This window comes from Rhipicephalus microplus, chromosome 4 (genome assembly GCF_043290135.1).
Source record: "Rhipicephalus microplus isolate Deutch F79 chromosome 4, USDA_Rmic, whole genome shotgun sequence".
In the NCBI taxonomy this organism is placed as follows: domain Eukaryota; kingdom Metazoa; phylum Arthropoda; class Arachnida; order Ixodida; family Ixodidae; genus Rhipicephalus; species Rhipicephalus microplus.
Window position 1 is genome coordinate 181,077,083 of NC_134703.1, and position 19,414 is coordinate 181,096,496.

A 19,414-nucleotide genomic window follows, 5' to 3' on the forward strand; every position below is an offset into this window, starting at 1 on the left:
ATACTAGCAGAAGACACAGGAGAAAAAGAAGACCAAATATGTTACATCGTGATGCACTTGCAAACGTTTCAATCTCATTCAGATATGCAGTAGCCTTCCAGTTCAAAGATTGTGTGCAGGCAGTGTAAGGTGCATACTTTGCGGCAGCTGTATTTAACGTATTTTCCCTTATACATATGCCCCTTTTGGGGCCCTTAGGGTATTTCTAGCCAATGAATACATTTAGGAAAAGCCCAAGAGCATTGAGACTGCGAACGAGACACATAGCCGGGGGTTGCTGCACACCAAAATGTTCAATTTTGCTGGGTTCTCTTCTACCTCCTCTCCCACCTTTGACGTTTTGCCATGCCTTCCCCCCCCCATCAGTAGTTGCGAGCGAAAGAAAATCATGGCTACATCCCTGGTGTGAACTATAAAAGCATGGGCTTGTTTTTTTTTTGCACTTATCAAAGCCGACCTGTGTGTCTGTTAACATGCAAAAACACCAGAAATAAATATTCTTTATTTCATTTACAGCATGAAAGTACCCCTGATTGGCCGAAGGAGTGTACGGAAAAAGTGAACAAACCTCCAAGGCACAAAGAAGAGGGTTCATGAGGCTTCTCTCCTTTGCATGGAAAGGCTATGTAGTATGCACCATACATTGCGTAGCATGTTTTGTATACATGACGGGCAAAAACTAGGCAGCTCTACATTGACGATTTCTAGTTTGACGATACTAAATGTACATGTTAAAGTCTTTAGTTCAAAAATACTAGCTGATAAATGCTAAGTTGAGACGATCACCTTCCGATAATATTTTCTTGTGCATTCGTGTTTCTTATGCAGCCCCTTTTTATATCCCCATTCCCATATAGTGCCATTTAAAAAGTTTTCAGATTGAGTAATTAAGCAGCTCGCCCAACTCAGTAGTATCAACATGGACCAGATTTAGGGGAACCCCCAAGGTGGAGTAAGATTCTGCAAAGGAAAGTTTGACATCCACATTTAGGTGGATGTCAAACTTTCCTTTGCAGTATCAATATGTATACCTAAAGCGTTTCACTGAGGGGGTAGTTCCCATAGTTGCCCTAAAAAAAGGCCACTTTGTTTGCCCAGCCTCTACATCAACCGGTCACAGCTGTTGCAGCAGTCTTGATGAAATTGCTCTGCTGTGTAGGAAACCATACTTCACATTTTCACAGTAAACTTTTTGTGCACATTACGCATTCTCTCACATTTGGTTTATTTACAGTTTATGGATATTACAAGCACGCTATGAATACATCTTGAAATGACCACCCGAAAAAATGTACTAACATGCTTTCACATACAACAGGTACTATATTAAAATGTCAAAAGGAAAGTATAAAAGCAAGCACGTCCGTAGCAAGTACAGAAAGAATGCAACTTTACAAACAGTTTTATACACATAGATTGAGAGCAGAAGCCAAAAAACATACTTTCACACACTCTCTGAATTGAGAGTATCACCAACACAAAAAATTACGGCTGCATTTATACACATACACAGTCGTTGCCAATGTCACAATTGCATGACTCTAATGAAGTCTAGTATAAAACATACTATATTAATCTTAAAAGCTCTAAACACTCTAAAAATTATTCACAGAGATGTCCGAACACTGTGTTTAGGCCAAAGTTATGAATGGTAAAATAAATTGAGTTTTGCAACAATTGCAAATTTTTTAAAAAGAATGAAAAAAAATATCACCGAGTGGTCCATCTCTACCGTTTCCCCCGATCCTTTCCTAGCAGTCAAAGCTCCAGTCAATGGCAGAGTGACAGCACACAATAGGCATCTTCTTTTCGGAAGAGGCTTCAGAGACGAGCATCCTTTTGCCGGTGAGCCCCTAATGTGAAGGCCAGAACTCTGTGGCACAGATTCAGCCAGCTTACGGAAGGTGGCTTGCAATAAGCCCTTAGCCTCCACCAGTGTTTGAACGTCATGGCAGCAGTAAAGGAGGGAACTGCACTTTTCCAATTCCTCGGTTATACTTTTGTGTAGCTCCGACACTGAGGGGGCTGCTGTCTCAGGAAGCATAGCAACCACAGGCTGTAAAGGCACTTCACAAAAGCTGGTCTCATTGACAAAGGGAATGTCTGACTCTGATGCTGCTGTACCAAGATCCTGTGAAGACACTTCAGAAGGGCTGGGCTGATTGACAAGGGGAATCTCGGAACTTGTTTCGGATTCTGGACAGCTTCCAAGACTAATTTGCGGTCGATTGAGGTAACTCTGCGGAAGAGAGGAAAAGCCGCACCTGTCGCTGTACTTAAAAACAACACAAAAGTGCTTGCATGGGTACTTGTGCTTCCTGAAATCAGGACAGGTACACGATGGCTTGGTGAAGTCGACAGTGTACAGATCATCATCACTTCTTTCAGAATGAATCGTAAACACACCTTCAACGGGGAGCTCTTCCATGTCTGTGGGGGTGTATTCCTCTGCGTTAACGAGCCGTCTCAGCATATGCTTAACGAACCCATGAGGCCGCTTGTGCAGGTATGGAGGAACATTTTCACTGTACTGTCTGTACGCTGATGACTGCCTCCTTGCTGCCTCATGGAATTTCGCTTCTTTGTCGGGAAGGTAGCCATGAACGACAGTCATGATCAGGGATGTTAACGACCGTTTCCCACTGGAACTTTTCACGTACTGTGCCTTCAACACACGGTTTTGGGCCTCAATGCCGTTATTTGTGGTCAACACAACGTCAAACTCCAGCCTGTAAGACATGACCCACAGCTCCTTTACTGACAGCCACACTTCTTCAATGTAACTGCGGAATCTTTCGTTTTTCCAATACTCAGAGTCAACGAGGACTTCAACCGCCTTGTCAAAGTCATTCTGATTTGAAGCACTGGCTACGTGTTTCATGAGTCTCAGGGCCTCATCTGGATCAGATATGTTGTTTTCCTTTCTGCGCAGCCACCTCTGCCATGCCTGTAGTCTATGAAAGTCACTGATGGAGATTTGACTCTCTGGAAACACTTGCTTGATGGCACTTATTTCTGCCTTGCTATAATCCACCATCCAGTATTGTGGGGACCAGTTGTCACACCACTGCTTGAAAACGTCTAAAGCCTTAGCGATACAGTGGGCCGTCTTGAACTGTATGATAAACACACCAGCTGGTGTGCATCCCGACGGTGTTTTCACGACAAGCAAGAAAAGTGGTAGGGCATAGTCACTCGTCTTGTACGTTGCGTCCAGGCAAAATACTGAGCCTCCGTACTTTTTAAGCATGCTCCTCATGAATTTTGTTTGGAAGCAAAACAGCAACGTGTCTTCACACTCGCTGGCAACGCCCTCTTCCACGTTGTCCGAGTCGCTGCTACCCACGAAGCTGCGTGCTGCATACGGCCGATAGACAACGGAGGATTCGGGTTGCTCACCCCTGAACTTTTCAATTAGGATTCTAGCATTCTTTTGATCAACTGTGCTGAAGCGGTCTTTCTTTAGCACAGCTTGGATCTGGTTGCTGATGTCACGATGTGTTGGAAAAAAGGCCCTGCAGCTGCTATCAGGCTTCTCCTTGTTCGCAAAAAGTACGTCGTGCACATAATAGTGAAGGCACTTTTTCACATCTGATACAGAAGTAATGCCTTCTCTTGCCAACATCTGAATTCGCTCAGCAACGCTCTTGTCCATGTTTTGGCTGAAAGCTTCCATGTCCTCGAAACCATGGTTTTGATGGGAACTGCAGTCGGCAATCCTAACATATACCCGCGCCTCTTTGGCCACAGTCTGCTGCTCTGCGTCAAGTGCCTCCTGCAGCTCCTTGGCCTTGTCGGCTTTCAGACGACCCTCTCTTGTCTGGCCGTATGGCTGGGGCACATCCACCTAGAAAGCAGGCACTGTTAAGTACACAGATCATATTTTATGGTTTAAAACAGTGCGACAAGATGAGGGCGAAGTCAAGATGAGACATAAGACAGCGCTGAACTAATAGCTAGAAGTATATTTTCACTATTGCCAATATGTATACATGTGGGAAATAGCAAAATAAGAGCGCAAAGCACAAAACACATACAGTCTTGGCTTAGATGCCGAGACTGTATGCGTTGTGCTCATTTTATCTTTCACACTGTGTTTATCTTGCTATTTCCCACGTGTGTACATACTGGCAATGGTGGAAATATAGAGTGCTGTCTTCTGTCTCATCTTGACTTTGCCCTCATCTTGTTGCGCTGCTTGAAACCATAATGATCTTCGACCAACTGTGTTGGGTCGGATTGCACAATCATAAATCACATGATAAAGGTCCTCAGAAATTAATCTGGAATTATTTTTTACTTGTCATTGCACATTACATACCTGGAAATCTGGGTACAACTCAATCCACTTCAAATTCAATGTTGCTGCGCACCCCTTCTTCTTTGTGCCTTGGAGGTTCACCCGCTTCTTCTCGTACACCTCCTTCTGCCAGTGAGTGGTACTTGAACTCTGTAAATGAAGTTAACAATAATTATTTCTCGTGTAAACTTGTAGGAACCTAAAGTAAATCTTCTTTACACTGCCTAAACACAATCTTTGAACTGGAAGACTGCTGGATATGTGCATGAGATTGAAACTTTTGGAAGTGCATCACCATGTACCATACCTGTTCTTTTTATCTGCTGAGTTTTCTTGTAGTACTCCGTTCCAAATATGCACACTTTGACGGCTTCCTTGACAACTCGGAACGGCACATTGTCCAGAGAGATTCGAGATCCGCAGTGGATCATGGAGAAGACGACATTGGCTGAAAATAAACAATAAAGATGATTTAATGAAGGCACCTAGTTTTATGCATTGCAGAGGGCAATATCAAATCTTGTTTTAGTTTTTGTGTAATGGCAGCAAAAAAACTTTAAGATGCGCTGCCTCTGGCAAGAAATTCTGGCTTTTGTCAACCAGAATAATAAATATAATTATCATTATTATTACTAATTACCCAGACTTTTTATGCGGTTTTTAAGTTACAACTTTTAAGCAGCACCAACACGTTCCAGTTTGGTTGGGCCTTGGGTATTTAATATAATTGGGCAAAAAATCTCGACCCTGACCCTTCAGCTTCTCATATACAGCGTTCAACATCAGGCCCGCCTTGCTCTAGACGTCTAATTCACACTTCCTGGAGGACCACGGATGGCACGCACGGCCGTGTCACAATTAGCTTGCTAGCGCGGTGCTAATCATGACTAAAACCGAAAAAATACAGTTCAGTTACAACTGAATAATTTGGGGCGCTAAGCAACGGGGACCAAAGAAACACGCAGACACAGACAAGGCGCCAATTACAGCTCCATTAACGTTTATAGAATCTCTGAAGATCGGGTCATGTCCCGGTAATTCGAACAATACTTCACTCACACCGAAATGAATCGGTCCCGGGGGAACTGTGAACCGGTAACGAAAACAATGATACCTAACCCTAACTTCAAAAAGGCGAAAACCAATAACCGCAACTGAGAAGAAGCTTGTCCTGCCGTGTCCCTAGCTGGTTTAAACTACTACTGCGTGTTTCAATGCTGGATCTACACGCAGATCAATACATTAAGAAGCAATCGAGACATCCTCACATTTAGACGACTTGCTCAGGTCTCTTGATGTCCGCACTGCCTACCTCTAGTGGACGGCAGCCAGGGACCTCTCAAAAAGCTTTAGCTCTTTGTCTGACTTCAGGTAGCCATGAGAGTAGCCGTTGTCATGACGAAGGATTACGTCATGGATTACGTCAGGTACTTTTCGATCACCTTCTGTCGGTCAGGAGGCTCGCTCATCGTTGCGTTCCGATTTTCCGGCCACTTAACAAGACAGTGCACGCTTCTCGCTCACGTGGAGTGCACGCCACCACAGCGACCGCGTCAACCGCGTACCGCGCCATCAAACGGAGAGAGAGAGAGACAGAGAAAAAAAAAGAATATGGTGGCTACGTCATCGCGGCGAGGCCCCGCCCTGCACGGATTTGTTGTGAGAACAGTCGCACCCAAACGGATGGATGGATGGATGGATGGATGGATATGGCTGTACCCTTTAGATCGGGCGGCGGCCAGCGCCACCAAGCCGTAATACTCAATCAACCCAAAACCACATTTATTTTTTTCCCTAAAAAGTGAGTTTGAGGATTCGTACTTTGCAGTGAAGAGTTTAATTTTCACTCGTGCCTTGACTTTGGCCACCAATCAGATAACCTCCTTCTAGTTAAGTCTACCCGCTTAAAGTCTATTTTGCCCTCCCGGTCTCTAAACCCCAGTGCTTTGAAAAACTCTGCGCCATCATCCTGAATTATAGGGTGAATCCCTTTACAGAACATTATCAAGTGATCGGCAGTTTCTTCTTCCTCTCCACACACACTGCATACTGTGTCTACCCCTTCGTATTTGGCCCGATATGTATTGGTTCGCAGTACTTCCGTCCTTGCCTCAAACAGTAGAGAACTACCCCGAGTATTATCATAGATCCTTTCCGTGGCAATTTCCTGCTTAAAAGTTCGATAGATCTCTAGTGCGGACTTCCTAATCATGCCCTTTTGCCAAATGTCAGTCTCCGTTTCCTTCACTTTCTTCTTAACCGATAGTTCTTTTTGGTTTGCCACCTGCTGTTTTCTAAGTATTTACCAGTCAACTTCCTGGGTTCGCTTCCTCCATTTTGTATCGACCTTCTTCATGTACAAGTAGCTGAAAACCTTCCTAGCCCAACGCTCCTCCTTCATTTCTCTCAATCGCTTCTCAAATTTTATCTTGCTGCTAGCTTCCCTGCCCTCAAATGATGTCCATCCCATATCACCTTGTACTCCCTGATTTGGTGTATTCCCGTGAGCTCCTAAAGCAAGCCTACCTATTCCACGTTGCTTAATTTCTAATCTTGCTTGAACTTCTGATCTTATGCACAAGACCGCATTGCCGAACGTCAGCCCAGGAACCATGACCCCTTTCCATATTCCTCTCACAACATCATACCATTGTAATTCCACAGTGCCCTATTTTTCATCACTGCTGCATTCCTGTTACCTTTATTCGTCACGTATATTTTGTGTTCCCTCAGGTACTCGGTCCCATTGCTTATCCATACGCTCAGATATTTGTATTTATCTGTTATCTCTAGCGTGACCTCCTGTATCCTAAGCTCACTACCTTCGTTGTCATTGAAAGTCATCACTGCTGATTTTTCCTTACTGAATCTAATATCTAACCTATCTCCCTCATACCGCAGATGTCCATCAATCTCTGCAAATCTTCCTTGTTGTTGGCCATTAGCACTATATCATCTGCGTACATTAATGCTGGTAGTGCCTGATCAATAAGTTTTCCTTGTTTGACTAAAGAGAGGTTGTAGCCCAGCCCACTTCCCTCTAATTTTGCCTCTAATCCTTGTAGGTACATCATGAATAATAAGGGTGACAGGGGGCACCCCTGCCTAAGCCCCCGTTTTACCTCTGCAGGCTTGGATACCTGTTTTTCCCACATTATAACTACCTTGTTACCTTTATAGATACCCTTTAAAAGATTATTGACTACATGTTCCACGCCTAGTGTGTCCAGTATTCCCCACAATTCCTCTTGAACCAAGCTATCGTACGCTCCCTTGATATCCAAGAATGCTAGCCACAGGGGCCTGTGTTCCTTTTCTGCTTTTTCGATGCACTGCGTCAGTGAGAACAGATTGTCTTCCAACCTCCTGTGTTTCCGAAACCCATTCTGCAGTTCCCCCAGCACCCCCTCATCTTCTATCCATGCCTGCAGTCTTTCCTTTATAATCTGCATCACCAGCCTGTAGACCACTGATGTCACTGTTATAGGACAGTAGTTGTGTATGTCAGCTTTGTCCCCCTTTCCTTTATAGATCATGCTCATCCTGCTAAGTTTCCATCCATCGGGAACTTCACCATCGATTATTATTTTGCTCACTGCCTCTCTCAAAGCCTGCTTAGACTTCGGACCTAATGTCTTTATCAGCCTAATTGGAATGCCATCTGGGCCTGTTGATGTACTACTAGGAACCCTTTCTCAGCCCTTTCCCACTCTCGTTGTGAAAATGGAGCCATTGCACCACTTGATTCGTCCTTTTCTATTGTGGTGCATAAAGTACTTCTTTGTTGAAATTTTTCTGTCACCCTTGTTCTTATATATTCAATAGCTTCGTCCCCTTCTAGCCTGGCACCGTGGGCTGTAGTCATAAAACTCTGCTCTAGGCTCGTCTCATTTCTTAGGGAGTTTAGATAGTTCCAAAATTTCGCAGCTGCCTTTCTATCTTTTTTATGTACTTCTGCCAGCCACTGAGCTCCCTTTCTTCTAATCTTTTCATTGATCAGAAGGGATGCAGCCCTTCTACAGCTTAGAAAGGTTTCCCATTTTCTTTCAACATCATCTGTCGGTTCACCCCGCTGCTCAGCATGTCTGTGTTCCCTAGAGGCTTCCTGACGTTTTGCTGTGGCTCTCTCAACTTCCTCATCCCACCAACTTTTGGGTTTGTGTCTTCTTTTCCGGGGTGACTTGTTACGCGTCTTAGCAAGCTCTAGCTCAAAGAGTCTAATTAGATTCGTGTATGTCCACACTGTCTTATTTTATCCTCCGAGATTACTTTCTCAATTTGTTTAGTGGCTATTTCAATTTGCCTTTCTGAATAAAACTTTTCCTGTAGTTGCTCATCTTGTCTCCTTCCCACTTTCACTGCTCTTCCAAAACTTAGCTTGATACGTTTGTGATCACTACCCAGACTTCTGGAGCCACCTTCATCTATGTGCATTTCCCTGAGCTTATCATACATCCTATGTGACATCAGTGCATAATCTATCGTCGACTGCAGCCTTCCTACCTCCCATGTTATTTGCCCTTCACACTTCTCGGTACTGTTGCAAATGATCAAATCAAGCCTTTCACACATATCCATGATCATTTTGCCTGTCGGGTCGGTATAACCATCTATATCTTCTATGTGCGCATTCATGTCTCCTAGTATAATATTCTTGCACTCTCTTCCTAACTCCTGAATGTCCTTTGATATACACTCTACCATTGCCTGGTTTTCCTCTCTGGCCTTTGCTCCCGTCCATAAGTACACGAAACCAAGGAGTGTCATTTGCCCCGCCACTTTCCCTTTTAGCCATAAACGTTCCTTGCACTCCTGCATGACCCTTTGCCAGTCTGTACTTTTATGAATGAATGCCCCAATACCACCCCCCTTTCTGCTGCCTTCTGTTCTATTACAATATTCCCACGCGTAGTCCGGATTTTTCGGAGGTTGTTCCATGTCTCTGAGATGTGTTTCTACAAAACCGTATACCATCGGCCTCTCTTCCCTTAGCTGTTCTTCTATCTCTTCTCACTTCAGCCTGTTCCTACCACCCTGAATGTTAATATACCCTATGTCTGAATGGGCTCGGCGCTCGTGGCTACGTCTATTGATGCCCCGGACTCTACCTATCCTAGGCATTGGTGCCACTTTGGAACTATCTGTCCATAACACCTGTCGAAGAGTCTCCCTGGTTGTTTTCCTCGTTACTAGCTATCCTGCACCCCGAAGGGCTCGCTTGCCCCCCAAAAAAGCTACTGCGCGTCCTGCAAGTCGCCAACCCACCTCATGACCTAGCCGCCCATCGAAGTGAATTCTGTCTCGTTGAAAACCACCCCACCTATGCACCTCTCTGTTTATTTCCACCACCTCAAAGCCTTTCTCTCGACTCATCCGCCATATCTCTTGGTTTGCGTTGACAACCGCTCTTTGCAGGTTGCTATCACGCACCGGTACCTCCGGTATCGTGCATATCACTACCTGTACCTTACGAGAAGTGGCGTGCATGTCATCGACGCCTTTCGCCAGTGTGGCTGCTAGTCGTGCTGTATCTTCATTTAGGACATCGTTTATACCGCCTGAAATTATCACGAGGTTTCGTCTATCAGCTGTAGTTTTGAGTTTTGCGCTCACTTGCCTCATGACTGCTTCAAGCTTGCGTCTTGGGAACGCCCCTACTGCAACCCTCTTGTCACCTCTTACCCTCTCTTTGATGGCTTCTGTGCATCGATTTAAATTCGAGTCCCCGGCGATTATCACATGCTGTGACTTTTCAGCTGGAGCGTCCTGCACCTGGGGGCTACTTGCACCTGTGACGCCGGCTGCTTTGTCCCCTCCCAGCCCCACCACTACCTCGCTGAAGCTGGGCCTTGCGACAGTTGAACCGGCTAAACCTGTTTTTTCCAAACTTGCTTGCTCTTCCTTCTCCACCGTTCTGGTTGCCGGTTCTCTACTGTTCTCTCCGTAGGCCGCTTCTTTGTTCAGCTTCGCTAGTGCTTCCTCGGTGGACTTCAGTCTTTCTCCCATTGCCCTCGTTTTCTCTTGCTCTGTCGCCAACGCACTCTCGAGCTCATCGATTCTCACCAGCAGTTCACTTTGGGCAACCATCATTTTCTCCATTTTTTCCTCGACGTCACATTGCCTACACTTCGCCTCAGCCTCTTCTCCGTCCTCTTCTACGCTTGGGTCCACTTTCAAACCCACTCCACATCCTGAACACTCTACAGTCTTTTTAACCATGTCTTTCTGACACCAATTGTCTCTATACTCGATAATTACTAAACTCGAGCCGTGCACTACGAAAAAAAAAAGAAAGTCTAAGCTCTACTACAAACATTTGCGTGTTCAATGTACGCGCACCTCCCCCACGAGGTGGCAAAAGAAAAAAAACAACAACAAAAATTTCAAACACACCCACCCGCACTAACTAATAAATACCTGGTGACTGGCTCCCGAAAAAGCCGTACCATAAAATAAGTGCTACGAAGATTTCAACCGCTGCCTTATAATTATAAAGACAAGCTCAAAACATGCAAAAACACTTATTTGCGCAGTCGATCCGGAGCGCTCGAAAAACACCGTGACAGCCCGAACACCGTGACAGCCCGATCCACCGTGACAGCCCGAACAGAGTTATAACGGAGATGTTGAAAAAGCGCCACCTTTACGCTGTGTACAAAACTAAGACAAAGCTGGTTGGCTGTATCGTCTAGAGATGGCGCAAGCAGCGGCCGCAGCAGTCACGCAGCGATGTCATCAACGCTGCAGGGCGACGTTCAGGGAGCGGCAGGGGTGCATGGTTCCGTGGTTCTCTATTGCGCACTTTCGTTATGTGTACGCGAATTGCTGTCTGCGATTCTTTTCAAGTGCATCTACAACTCCTGAAAGTGTAGGAAGTGAGACATAGTGCAGCGTGTCAGTGCATCTCAATAAAAAGTCTTCGTTGAGTTTCGTGCCTCGGCTGCGTCCCGACCACAATTCATCTGAACGCGAAGTCTGGATTAGTCTAAGGTGGTACTGTTGCGTGAAGAGCGTGAAAAATAAGCCATCATGATTCAATGTCTGATGTGACGTGTACTACAGAACATGTTATACCTTGGTGAATTGCGATATTTACGTCAACGATCTCGTGAACACCGATAATGATATAATCTTCATTATTTATGCAGATGACACCACTTTATTTTCAAGGGACATGAATAGATTAAACTTTAGAACAAAACAAGTGGTGTCTTCAAAATGTTGAACATTTGGTGCATAATGTATTTACTACCTATGCACACATTAAAAGAAAAAACTTTCTCCTTTCTCGCGCAATAAACAAGCCCGTAAACTGAAATTTGGCCCTAGACATAAGCTATGAATCCATCAATATTGAGCCCTTGCTGAAAACGCTAGAAGTACACTTCCATGAAATCATGTTATCCAACAAACAAGCTGATCTTATCCACACTTAGCTTTCCCGTAGTGTCACGTACTCCTATCACGTTTACGTTTCCTTTTGCCACAAGAATTTGACTCTTACTATGTAGTTCTATATCTTTATCTGCATTAAGTTACTGCTTTTTGGTATGGGGCACCACAAAGGCAAAGAACCCAGGCCGAATATCTAGATTACAGAAAAAAGCTGTGCGCATATTTGCCGGTACTCTACGCGATAAGCCAGACCGAATTTATAACCCTTAAATTACAACGAATACCCGACATGTACAATTAAGTTTTATGGAACCGATATCTTACTTCTCGAGAAAAGAGTGATTATTTTATTGCTGATTTAGCGCGTTTGAAACCCTGGACCTGCCCCTATAGAACACGAGCCACTGGAGAGTGTAGGATCCTCCACACACGTATTAACTATGGTCGACAAATGATGCGCTACTTACTGCCCCTAACATAAATAGTTACCTGCATTAAAATATTCCTGCAGTTACTTCCTTACGTAATGTTTGTTTTTATTGCATAATGACTGTTGTAACGTTGTCTAATGGTGGCAAACCCACTGTCAAGCCTTAATGGCTTTTTTTTTCTGCGTCACTTAGAGACTCCACTCTCTCAAGAGCTTGAACAGTTGGCTTTAGCCCTTGCTCTTTTGGATGACAGTAGATCGCAAATATTCACCAACTCGAGGTCAGCGGTCAAGGCTTTCGCCTCTGGTTCCGTCTGTACTGAAGTATTTAAACTACTAGAAAATAGGAAACTTTCTCCACATACCACTACCTGGTTCCCTGCACATCTCGAACCCCTACTGGACTCTCAAGTAAACCTGAATGACACTCCTCACTCCAGGGCGCACGCACGAACCGTCCGCGCTGGGAAGGATGTAGGTCCGCAGGTTGGCAGTGAGATGTTCAGGGCGCTTTACTTACATTCAGTGAAGTGGCTAAACACTACCAGTTGAGTAGGCGGTCATTTGCTCCTCCACACAACAAGTTGTCTAGACCTCAGGCCGTCACGTTTAGAATGCTCCAGACCAGGTCCTATCCAAGCCTATTTTTCCTCGGCATAGTCTCCTCAGAGGCTTTTGACTCTACTTGTCCTGATTGTGGTGAGGTTAGTGACTTAGCACATATGCTCTGGCAGTGCCCCTCGTTACGGGGCTCAAGTCGGTCCACAGAAGAAGATTGGGACTCTGTCTTACGAAGTTCAGAGTTGCTACCACAGCTACGGGCTGTCCAGTGAGCCCACGATGCGGCGGTGAGGCTAGGCTTCCCCGTTCCTACGTGAAAGCGGCTCGCGACGTTGCTCTAAAGGAGCAGCGTTTCTAAGGACATAATAAAGTTCTTTGTCTGCCTGTCTGTCTGTCTGTCTGTCTGTCTGTCTGTCTGTCTGTCTGTCTGTCTGTCTGTCTGTTTCGCCCTGTAGCATTTTACCGTTGTGACTTTTGAAATATCTTTTTTATTGCTGAAATAAAAGTGAATTGAAATTGAATTGAAAGTAAAACACCAGTTAAGAAACACCAGGGCGTTAAGAATTTAAATGTGGGAGAGATAAGATAAACTGACACTGGTAGCGTACACCCAACGAATGAAAAAATAAAAAAATAGGATCTAAGCAGGAATCTAACCAAAGCGTGCTGCGTGGCAATCGGGTACTCGATCTACCACACAGCCTGGCCTTCAACCTGCAGGCTTTCGAAAAAAATCTTACGTAGGCGATCTTACGTTGCATTTCATGCATAATGAATAACCTTGAACTTACATCAGAACACGTAAAAACAAGGAATATTTAAAAAGTGGCGCACTAATAATTTCATAATATTTATACCCTTTTTTAACACGAAACTGTTTTATGCCGGGTTCCACCACAGCCCCCTGACGTAATATTGTCACGGATATATCGGTGTGAAGTATTTGCTAACACGATTGCAAAGCCACAACGAAAAGAAGAGGATCTGCTGCGGGGTGTCGAACCACCGACCTCGCACTTGTAAGCGCGTGACGTTAACCACTACATCACAGAGCGACCCTTCTCCAACGTGGTAACGGCAAGCCATTTACTACACACTGCACTGCTGGTGGTCCTCAGAACTCGGAAACTCCCGCGCGTTTTAGTGATCAGTAGCGAGATGGCACGATAGGTAAGCGCCCTCTAAAGGTCATTGTGCCGCGACAATCCGCGTACAGCCGTTCTCTAGCGTGGTGGTTCACTCGCACGCGCTTATCCCGGGATTCAGGTGCTTTGTACCACTTGTGCTTCCACAGCAAGCTTTCTTTGAAGTTACTGTAGTTACAGACAGTACGAACGTCAAATCGCTCGCTGCCGCTGCCGTGCAATTTGTTACTGCAGCATTCATTCCTTCATCCTCGTGGTGAAACAATGCACAGTGAATGTTCAACTACCTCTGCGAGGACACGTTTCACTTTGAAATTATGCCAATAATATATTATAACGTTTCACGTTCATATTAAACCGATTTAAGATTATGCCGAATAATAAATAGAGGGATCAAACACGTTCCTTTGCATGCCACAAGAGCTAATCGAGACGAGATCGCTCCTGGTAATCCAAGTTCTCGTCTAAATTGTAGCCTCGTATTACTGACCAAGGTCTGCTGTCATGAAACTCGCCATGTAATTCAACTCATTGTAATTATTCTAATAGTTCTCATTCAAATAGTTTTTTTTTTCATTCTAACGGTTTCTTTCATCCTTCAAAAAATGGATATCGAAAAAAAGTTTGGTTATCGTGGCCGACCACTAGGAATCTACTACATTATGTGCATTTAAATCTAATAATAACACACCAAAGTTACATCATCCATGCTTTTCAGCACCGAAAACTGATCTCACATCACACACTCAATCGACTGAAAATAGAATGCACATTTTATTTCTGGCACCCAAATCAAGCATACCTCACCGAAACACTTGAGTTGGTTGGAAATTGTGTGACCAGTTTTCCTCCTTCTTTTATCTTTTTAAAACGCCAGTTTTACGCCACTAAAACCACAATGTGGTATTTGATCTCTCGCTTATCGCCAGTGTACACACGCTGGCGTGCCTGTAAAGAAAATCTCGGGTAATAAAAATTTCCGGAGCTTTCTACTACGGTGCTCATCATGATCAAACCGCTGTTTGTGGCTTTATACCTGAACAAATATTATGGATATTACCTCTCACCCATCGCTCACTTCGGGTCAAGCCCATCGTGCAAGCACTTTTTTTACGCTTTTCATCAAGCACTTTAATTTATACCCGCATCGCACATATCTCGCCGCCTAAGTCGTTTGCCCTCAGTCACTCGTGCACGTGCGTGACACCGATATATATTCCTACATTCTTTTTTTGCAAAATTACGCATGGCTTACCGAGGAAATTGTTGAAGCCATTTAGCTTTGCAACGTTTGACACATCATCTTGAAACGAAGAATGCATAACAAAGTTTACGCTGCAAAGTACTTAACAAAGCATGCTTTATGAAAACAAGTTTGTTCTGTTGTGCTACAACACTTTCACATATATGATAATTTACCGCGCAGCCATACCTTACGTAACCCCTCCCCTCATCATGTCCTTGCTGTATTAAACGGAATTGTACTGACCTGATCAAGGCAGCGGCGGGGGCAGTAGGTTGGTTATGAGACACAGTGTCTTTTATTTACCTATTTATTAAATGCGAAGCATTTCCTAGCGAACTTCCGTAACTTTGGGCGTATCTATCTATCTATCTATCTATCTATCTATCTATCTATCTATCTATCTATCTATCTATCTATCTATCTATCTATCTATCTATGTATCTGTCTGTCTGTCTGTCTGCCTGTCTATCTATCTATCTATCTATCTATCTATCTGTCTATCTATCTATCTATCTATCTATCTATCTATCTATCTATCTATCTATCTATCTATCTAGCCGCCTACGACTTTTAGCTCTCCCGGCCGTTTCGGTAATGGTATCAATACCAAACTTGGTAGGGCATAACATGACTGTATGAAGAACATATTTGACTAGGCACAACATGAAAATCATGACATGTAGTCATGAATGTCATGATTTACATGTCATGGTCCTGCAGCTCTTGCGGTGGTTTCGTTCACATGGCATGTTGCAAAACTAGTATGGAATGTCATGATTGCATGGCCAACACAAGCGAATGACCCTAACGTAAAAATCATGACGTGCGTGTGATGTAACAACATCACTACATGCCACACTAATGATGTGCTCGCGGTCGTTTCGCTACCGTCCCATGTACCAAATTCGGTAATACAGTATTGAATGGATGACGAAGGTATGCCACTGGTGCAAACATGATAATCATGAGTTGCGTGCCATGTAACAACATGACTACATGCCCCGCTCATGATGCGCTGGTGGCCGTTTCGCTAGCTTTACTCATACCAAATTTGGTATTACGGGACGTAAATAGATGACGAAGGTATGCTACCAGTGTGAACATGATAAACATGAGATGTGTGTCATGTAACAACATGACTACATGCTACGCTCATGATGCGCTCGTGGCCGTTTCGCTAGTTTCACATGTACCAAACTTGGTATTACGCGACGTGAACGGCCCGCATAGGTAAATGACACATCCAAACATGATAATCGCGACATGCGTGTCATGTAACAACGTGACTACATGCCACACTCATGAGTGCCCAGAGCCATTTCGCTATCTTCACATATGCCAAATTTGGTATTACGCGACGCCAATGGATGACGAAGGTATATGAGTGAGGCAAACACGATTATCATGAGATGCTTGTGATGTGAGAACATGACTACATGCAACAGTCAAGTGAGTGAGCACACTTTATTTAACCAGCGGAATGAGGCTTGGGCCTAAGCCGCGCCAGGGACGGTGGAGAGACCCTGTCTCTCAGCCGCCTCCCGTGCTCGCTGGATGGCCCATATTTGATATGTCCGATCTGAGCTGATCAGCGCGGCTCTCCACCGCGCCCCAAGCTGTTCTGGGGAGACTGCATTGGCGTCCTGTATCTGTGTGCATTCCCATAACATATGCTCAAGGGTGGCGCGTCTCATGCTACATAGTTTACACGAGTCATCTGGGTATAGTTGGAGGTAGATGCGATTTAGGTGCTTCGGGTTGGGAAATGTTCTAGTTTGAAGTCGCCTCCAGTCAACCTCCTGAGATCTGTCTAATGTGGAGCTAGGTGGTGGAACTCTGCGCCTCGACTTTTGGTAGAATTGGATAATGTCGCAGAACCTAAACATTCTGTCCCTCTCCCACCACTCCTCTCCTCCCAGTACCTCATGTGAAGCACCATCGCGAGTGCAGTAAGTGAGACCTCGCGCTACGCGCTGAGCCTCCTCGTTGAGCTTGGGAATGAGAGAGGTACAAGGGGTGTGGGCTGGGAACCATATAATACACTTTTCTTCGAATTCCTCAGATGATATGAGATTTGCCTCGCGGAGGAGTATGTTGGCTGCCTCGGGAGATATTCTTCCTCGTGTATAGTTACGGATTGCCGACTGCGAGTCGCTGACGACATACCTACACTTTGGGGAAAGTATGGCCTGTGCAATAGCCACCTCTTCCGCGATTTCTGAGTTATCCGAGCGTATGGAGTACGCGTTTACGCATTTGCGGTCAGTGTTTATTACTGCCGCAACCTAGGATTTGTGACTAAGACACTGCGCTGCGTCTACGAACAACGCCTCCTTGTCTCTGCCGTAGGCCTTAAGCAGAGTTGTAGCGCGGCTTTCTCTTCTGCCCTGATTCAGTTCGGGGTGCATGTTTTTGGGCAGATTGGGGACCTGGATCTTTCCCTGATCAACTTTAGAACCAGCACTTTACTTCCTTGATGGTTATGGTAATTTATTCCCAACTTGTCAAGGATACTCCGTCCTGTGCGCGTGCTGGCTAGTCTCTCCAACTGGGCAATCTGTTGCGCTTCTATCAGCTCCTCTAAAGTGTTATGTAAGCCCAGTTAAAACAGTTTTTCGTTGCTGGTGCTTTCTGGAAGGCCTAAAGCTTGTTTGTACGCCTTTCGTATGAGTCCGTTGATTTTGAGTTTTTCGGCTGTATACCAGTTTAGATATGCCGCTACGTATATAATATGACTTATCGCGAGTGAATAATTAAGCCTGATGACGTTAGCCTCTTTCATGCCCTGGTGTATGTTTGTGACTCTCTCGATTAGCCGCATTGCGTTGGTGACTTTGGTTACTAACCTCTTGACGGTTTCACCGTTTGTGCCCGTAGACTCGATGATGAGTCCAAGGACTCTGATTTGTTGCACTATAGGAATAGTCCTGCCGTATTTGGTGTGAATCTGGATCTCTTCGTAAGCACGGCCCCGGTTGTATCCCTTGGGTGGCCTGCCTTTAAGCGTGGGGCGATAGAGGAGGAGTTTGGATTTATCTGGCGATCACTCGAGGCCAGTACCTTCAAGATACTCCTCAATAGTGGTGACGGCCTCCTGTAGTCTCTGCTCTATCTCTCCGTTGATACCTTCACACTCCCAAATAGTGATATCATCTGCATGTATAGAATGATGTATTCCGTATATGGAGTTCAGCCGCTCCGGGAGTCCTATCATTATGAGATTGAACAGCATTGGCGATGTGACCGAACCCTGCGGGGTACCAGCACTACCCATAAGCCTTTCCTCAGATCTCAGTTCTCCCATTACAAAGGATGCCGTTCGGTCTGTTAGGAATTCCTTGACATAGTTATACGCTCTCGATCCTAAGCCTAATTGGCAGATCTCATGTAATATTGCCGTATGCGATGCTTGGTTGAAGGCTTTTTTAAGGTCTAATCCTGAGATCGCCCGGGTAGCTCTTGTTTTGTTGTCTAGAATCTGCTGCTTAATTTGAAGCACGGCGTCTTGCGTGGAGAGCCGTGTGCGGAACCCCAACATGGAATCTTGGTAGATTTAGTTCTCCTCAAGATAAGTGTTGATTCTGTCTAGAAAAGCGTGTTCCATCAGCTTCCCAGCACAAGACGTTAGTAATATGGGGGCGTAAATTCGATAGATCGGGGGGTTTCCCGGGCTTGGGGATGGGGATTACTTTAGCTTTTTCCCCTGTTTTGGAATAGTGCCCTTGGTCCAGCACTCGTTAATATATTGCGTGATGTTCTCTATGGCTTGGTCGTCAAGGTTCCGTAGTGTTCTGTCAGTGATCCCGTCTGGTCCCGGTGCAGAATTGGTGTTCAGCTTCTGTAGCGCAGCCCTGATTTCAGCCACAGGAGACTCCTCATCTAAGAGCTCGTTCGGGCCTCCGGAATATGGTACGTGCTCTATGACGGGCATGGCGGGAATGTATGTGTAGCTAGCCTCAGCGATAAAGTCCTCCTCACAGCCGTTATACCGGTGCACCAGTTTACGCAAGGTTTGGTTGTGTGCTGATTTGGTGCTATTTGGGTCTAGCAGGTGTATGAGCATGCGCCATGTCTGACCAGCATTCATTTGGCAATCAAGACTATTACAAACTTGGTCCCATTGCTGTTTGCTTAGCTGCTTACAATGTTCTTCGATCTGTTTGTTCAGCTTGGCTATGCGCTTGCGCAAGGGCCTGTTGTGCCTCTGTCCCCACCATCTATTCTGCAGTGATTGCTTGGCCACCCACATGTGTGCGAGACGGCTATCAATCTGCTCTATGTGTGGACTTGAAGAGATACTTCGCGTTGCCTCGCTGACGTCGTTATTGACATCTTTG

The 19,414-nt window shown here is 45.1% G+C and overlaps 1 protein-coding gene across 1 annotated transcript; it reads right to left on the reverse strand.

Annotated features, from left to right (window-relative positions):
• Positions 1-1,106: 1,106 nt before the first annotated feature.
• On the reverse strand, positions 1,107-19,008 carry LOC119185096 (uncharacterized). Its single transcript, XM_075893214.1, is given in 7 exon segments — positions 1,107-1,151; positions 1,715-3,847; positions 4,322-4,450; positions 4,603-4,748; positions 5,569-5,745; positions 17,940-18,070; positions 18,767-19,008. Coding segments are annotated over 7 exon segments (3,003 nt in total).
• Positions 19,009-19,414: the final 406 nt, after the last annotated feature.